At 40.9% G+C, this 6,561-nt stretch overlaps 1 protein-coding gene across 1 annotated transcript in view; it reads right to left on the reverse strand.

Annotated features, from left to right (window-relative positions):
• Window positions 1–3,914: 3,914 nt before the first annotated feature.
• Window positions 3,915–6,561, reverse strand: part of LOC104624326 (M-protein, striated muscle-like) — a gene marked incomplete at its 3' end in the record, with an annotated part of 12,498 nt that continues 9,851 nt past the window's right edge. Inside the window, exons 4-6 of the mRNA XM_010291664.1 lie at window positions 5,237–5,375; window positions 4,897–5,054; window positions 3,915–4,007 (exon numbers count right to left, since the gene is read on the reverse strand). Of these exons, the coding sequence (XP_010289966.1) occupies window positions 3,915–4,007; window positions 4,897–5,054; window positions 5,237–5,375 (390 nt within the window). The remainder of the gene's footprint in view (window positions 4,008–4,896; window positions 5,055–5,236; window positions 5,376–6,561) is intronic.

Raw genomic sequence — 6,561 nt, forward strand, 5'->3', positions numbered from 1 at the left:
CGGCCCCGCTCCCACCGCGGCAGGAGAAAGGGCGAGCCTCTCTCTCCAGATTAAATCATCTCAAGGTTTTTGTGCCTCAACAAACTAAAATAGCCTCGTACTACCTGCGCAGAGTCATTTGTTAAATGGGAATAGTTAGAAGAGAAGGTTCATTCAACGTTTAACCTTTCTTTTTTTTCTTTTTTTTCCAAGCAACGCTGGTGGTGCTGAGCAGCGCCTGAGCAGCGGGCTGGCTCTGCCTACCGGCAGCAGGGATTGCACTGCACTCTGCTGGCTCTGCCACGCATTTTTGCTGATGCAACCACAAACCTTTCCTGCTGCAATTACAAGCACTCATTAAGCGATGGCTTAATGAAACAGGAAAGGGAGAGGGACCTAATAAAAGATAAAATACTGCCAAACTTTGAGCCTTGTATATCTGAGGCTGCGCAGCCACATCACACTGACAGAGCTCTGGAAAATCAAACGTCCTTCCTTCCCTGCCCCTTCTACTGCCCAGTCCCCACCAGCTCACCTGCCGGCTTGCTCAGGAGTGGGGGTCCGGGGCACCCTCAGTCGGGAGCATACTGCTGCTCCCTCTATGCCCCAGCAAACATACCACAAGAAGTGATATAGCCATCCACAGTTACACAAAGGCAAGCGATTTATTTAAGGAGCCACTTCTCTTTAATGTCAGTGAAGGACCTAGCCTAGGCATCATATTAAACAAACAAACAACAAAAAAAAAAGCCCACAATCCTATTGCTAAACAAGTAGCAGCAGCTAAGAAATTCAAAATGTTATGATTTTCAACTACTAAGATATACAGTAAGGCAGAAAATATTTTGCAGCCACGCCATAAAGCAACAGGGCATCCTCATCTTGACTACCTCCAATATAGAAATCTTTTCTTGTATTATGTTCCTATCCATAGTTAAATTATGTGGGATGAAGAAATACACGTTAAACAAACCCTCACATTCTCAGACAGGTATCAATCACTTCAACTGCCGGTAGCTTTCCCTCAGTGGATTCCTCACGGTCTCCTCTGAATCACCTATCAGAAGTGAGATGAAAGACAAGACGAATCACTACCCCAGTGCAGGCTGGCAATATCTCTTCCTCTATAATTATGAGATGTGCAAAAAACGTAATGAAACTCCAAACCCCTTTTCTTTACTGCTCAAGGGAGATCTTGAGCACAAGCTCCCAATCGAGGAAGCCTGAAAGGAATAAGAAAGCAGCACTATATGATAATGATGGTGCTGAATGCATACAGAAAATGTGGGAAATTGAGCACAGAGCATGATAAAAATATGAGACAGAGAAACGAAAATGATCTGGTTACTGTATAAGCTTATGGGCCCTGGAAGACAGCAAACAGCGGGGGATGAAATTGTGTCCAGTTACTACTTTAAGATGACAAGGTGACGTTCTGGTTTTAGTGTCTCAAGAATTTTTCCACTGGGATCAAGAAATACTCGTAGGAATAAATATCACACTTGCATCAGAAGGAAAAGTTCACTCCCCGAGCTTCACTGAAGCGCTAGAAAGGTAGCCAAGAAATTCCAAGGCCGTTCTGAGCGGCTGTGGATCAGATGACATGCAGCTCAGCACTTTGGTATGAACAGCTGAGAAGAGCACAGAAGGGGATAGGTAGAAAATCCCAAAAGTTCTACTTCCCAGAAAAAAAAAATAATAGTCCAAATATATATGTATAGAGAGATCTATGGAAGATCCAGAGTTAATTGATACACATTTGTATTAAAATATTAATAATATACTTTTTTTAACTGCTACCTATACATCCATTGTTTTCAATACAAGAAACACCTAATATTAGTAATACACTATCAAAATGTTCTTCTATTTCCTGCAGTTTGATTTTCTGTCTTTTTGGACAGAAAAGATGGCTGATAGTCAAACTTTGAAATAAGATAGATTAGTAATAAATAAATTAAGGGTTATAAATTTTCATTTCATAAACCATAGTTTATCAAATAAATGGGCTCTTTAATAAAACTAAGGTAACTAAATCATAACTCTGGGTCTATAATCCCCAATATTCTTTTGAGTGGAAAAGGGAAACCTGTGGGACAGCAGCCAGGCATCTTTAGGTGGCAGGAAGACCACACTGCCAGACAGAATGAAAGAAATAGAGCAACAGTCTCTGAAGATGGCAGCTTGGTTGAACGTGAGACAGCCTGCATGAATATGTACGGGTCCAGGACTAGTCGACAGTGGGTGAGGATGAGTGGGTATGGGAACCCAAGTGAGGGCCAATAAATGACTCTCGGGTACGTCTGAATAAGTATGGCTGGGGCTGAACACCCCCAAAGCTGATTGTGGGTGGTGTCTACATGACTGATAACAGCACAAGAAAAGGAAAAAAAGCACCAAGGGGATGTAAGCCCTTAGTACCTTTCAGCCTGATGGTTACAGACGCTCAGAAAGCAGCATCGACACTGATTGTCATTTCTCACCAAGCAGCTGCTCATGGACACTAACCAAGGGAAATAAACATAGTCACAGTCACTCACCAGCAGGAAGTCACCAAAGATTCACCTCCTGACTGTCACTCACCCTCATCTAAACAAAGGAAAGCATTTTCCATTTTCCCTGCTGCAAGGGAGAGGATTGCAGGATGACTACCTGTTTGTATCTTTTAACCTCCTGCTCTCATCTCCAAAAGTAATGTTGCAGGGAAGAATCAGCTGTGTTGAGACATCCCACAGATACAGAGAACAGTCAGCAAGTTATCCATGGCCCGGGGGTAGAAGACTATGAGCATCTTCGAAGTATTCATAAGTACTGCTACTCCTTGAGAAACATCCCCTAAGAAGCAACAACACAGTGAACCTTGCTGCCAGCTTCTGGGTAGGGATAGGTTTCTCCCATCCCGAGCAATGAAAAGGTGGAGAGTTGGGCTGGACTTTGCTGCAGGATGACAAAGGCAGGTAGTCCTTCCCAAAAGCAGAAGGAATGATGCATTTATTTCCTGTACTAATGGCACAAGGCTGCGCTCGGGGCCGCTTCCACTGCTGACAGATGGAGACAGAGTAGAAGATAAAATGTTTGGCCAGCCAAGTGTTAGCCACAAATATTCCAGCTGTTTGAGCACAGCTGATGCTCATGTTCTGGAGAAATTGAAAGGGGGGGGGTTGTATTTCTGCTCTAGATATTAATTTTTGTTTTAAATACCACAGTCATGTCCACATTTTTCTTTGGGATTTTATATTTTTAAAAAAAGCTTGTACCAAGTCACATGTATCATGCAATATTTCAAATGTTTAGGACAGCATAGTATTAGTTTTGGGAAGCTGTTCTACCCAGGCATTTTCTATACCACAAGGTTAACATAATTTTGAAAAATAAAATTACTTAAATTAGAACCTTTTTTTTAGGGAAAAAAAAAAAAAGGAAAATTTTACACTTCCTTACAAAAAAAAACCAAACCAAACTGAAAAAAAAACCCACACAAAAAAGGAGATAAAAAAATAAACAGAACCTAACATATAATAAAACAAATACTGATTATTTGGTATCCTTGCCCTGACCAGCTAAATTTTTGCTTACCTTAAAGAGCCATCATGGCAAGAACATAAAATACACAGACAATTTTCCACTTTGAATGCTGAGAAGATATAATTCTAATAAAAAAGGAACTACCATTCTTTCAGCTACTTACCTCTTCCTTTCTATCTTCTTGTAGATTGCTGGAGTTAAATAATAGAAATATCTAATTTTTCATTTCATTTTCATGATCTAATTCAGCTACTTAGAGAACCTTCTCTAGCCTAAATGTGAGTAATAATAGAGAAGTGTGCTGAATCTAACAACTATCTTGCAGACTTTATGTGACTTTTTAATTGTATTGGATATAAAATACTTTGTGTAGAGTATAAAAAACTATTGTTTTCCCCAGAATAATCTACCTGTTTATATGCAACACATGTACTCCATATTTGCTTTCAATTCTGTACTTTGTTGGATCACTTGCAGGGGTAATCAATTCCTCGTTTTTGTACCTGGCAATCAAGAAAAAAATGAACCCATTAATAGCAACTACTATTCACTGTATTAATTTAGTAGATTTTTACATCCAGATACCATTTACTATCATTGGAGTTCTCTCTATAAATCTTCTCTACTTGCGTAGAGTGTTTTCCCATATGTATGGATAGATACACATTGGTTAATGACGGCAAAGGAGGACCATCATTGCAGTAAGAAAGTGGAAAGAGAAGGTGTGCACCCAAACCAGAAGAGCAGGCAGTGAAGTAGAGAGAAGATGGCATGTGACTTGAACTTTCTGGGCCAGTAGCCCTGACACAAGATGGGAAGCAAACTTTGTCTTGGATCACGGTAGAGCACTTCAGCTCAAACATGGGAAGCAGCAACAGGTTTCTGTCTCAGGTTAGGTCTTCACAGTCCAGCCTGGGGCTCTCACATATACAGGACAGCACTTGTCTGGAGAGGAGGGCAGCTTCAGGGATGTTACACTCATGTCCACCTCAACGGAGGCTGACACAGACTGAACACGGATACAACCCATTACAACAATGGTGTTGTGCAAGTTTACCCAGGCTTAGCAAGTAGCCTGTGAGCTCTGTGTATTTTGCCATTTGCTACTTCATCATCAGGGAATTCAATGGCCAGAAAGACTGGAATGCCTTCCATAGCCTGCCTTCTGAAATGCTCAAGTTTGCTTCTCACACCGCACACAGCCATTCAGCAATCTGTCCTCCCACTCCTTCCACTGTAGTATCAACTGCTATGATCCAGCATATCTATGAGGATTATAAAGGGGGCTTAACATAGCCATTATGTATGTGACACTTAACAGTTATGCCATAACTTCCAAATGAAAAAAGCTTAACAACATTTTTAGAGAGCTAGGAAAGGCCACTCTCCTACCATTGTACAACAGGGGTGGGAAATCCTTGTACAGTGAAGCAAAGGCTCACAGACATCTTTTCCCAGACAGTGTGAGATCTCAGGCGCACTAGAATTTCAGGAGCTCGACTTATTCTTTCCTCAACAGCATGTCTTTCTAGAGCCATATTTTCTTCTACCTGTTAGACGCAGGAAAAGAAAAGAAGCATCTAGCATCAGACTCAAATGGGGTACAAATTGTAATCTCAAATCCACAAAATTAAAAGATGTTAAATCACTATTGGTATTTGAAACACAGGCCTAAATTTCAGTATATCTTGTAATTCTGCTTGGATAGGAAGAAAAATATTCAGCCCTGTACCATCCTTTGTATAGCAAGTCTATCCAGATGTTCTCTAGCACGGTGCCTGGCTGTGTGAATCTCTTTTTCCAAAGCAGACAACTCACTGGCAAACCGGATCCTTTTCTCGTCACTTGCATGAGACTTTTGTTCATGAGTCCTGTAGGACAAGAAAAAATATCAGATAAGAGGAACCAATATGAAGCTTTAAGGTTGTTACTCATACACATTAGGCAACCGAGGGTTCTGAAATCGTATCAGCAAGATGTAAAATCTAGTTTGGGAATTATTCTTAGAGTCTATCTGCCTATCCTAATGAACATGTGAAACAAATACGAATTTTCCTTCATTTTCTTTATCCCTGTATATGTGGTGCCATAGCTTCAGGTCTTGAAAGCTGACGTGGTGTGGTACCCCACAGTCTTAGTCCTCTGGTAACTGAGATCAAGGACCTGCCAAGCTTCCTTCTGGCCCCTAATTTTCCTTCCCATGTGTGCTGGTTTCAGCTTGGATAGAGATAATTTTCTTCATAGAAGCAAGTATGAGGCTGTGTTTTGGATTTGGGATTAAAATAATGTTGATAACATACTGACATTTTCAGTTTAGTTGCTGGCTGGGGTTAAACCACAACACCATGGACACAAGAAGGCAGAGGACTGGAGGTGTGTTCTGTGCCTGTTCACACCCTGATAAGAGTTGGGCCTTGCTTATGGTGTGCCCTTGGCTCTAGCGCCTGGGAAGCTCTGCTAGCTCCCTGGGCTGTATCAGCTGATTTCACCTGAAAGACACAGACGGTTCGTAAGGATTTGATGAACCACTGCATGCAAAAAAGCTGCCCTTGGGCAGGGGTGAGTGGGAATTATCATAGAAACGACCAGGAAAAGACAACCTCTGAAGAAATTTGTGGGTTGTTGCCTGAAAATCTGACTCCATAGATTTTTCAGAATTCCTAAAAGAAAAAATAACTCATAAACATTTTTAGGAGGAGCTAGCTCAAGCTCCTGCATGCATGCTGATTCAGTAAGAACCTATGCTACTTTTTGCCTTGCCAACAGGAGAAAAGAAGGGAGATGAAAGTCAGAAATTTCTAACATGGCTGTCGTTATGGAACATGGCAAGACTCTTAAAGCATAACCCAACATGCCACAAAGCAAATGAGAAGACTTGCATGAAATTCAGTGAACAGCAGATCAAGACTTTATTTGCCTGGTATTCTAAAAATATTTCTTCGTACCATGTTTCAATGTACTTTAAATGCCAGCCTTGTTCTGCCATGTACTTATATTGATAAAATTTAAGATTGTTTAAAAAAATAAAGTGTACAAATGAGTTTGATTTCTCTACAA

Source organism: Phaethon lepturus, unplaced genomic scaffold (genome assembly GCF_000687285.1).
Source record: "Phaethon lepturus isolate BGI_N335 unplaced genomic scaffold, ASM68728v1 scaffold6417, whole genome shotgun sequence".
Taxonomy (NCBI): Eukaryota; Metazoa; Chordata; class Aves; order Phaethontiformes; family Phaethontidae; genus Phaethon; species Phaethon lepturus.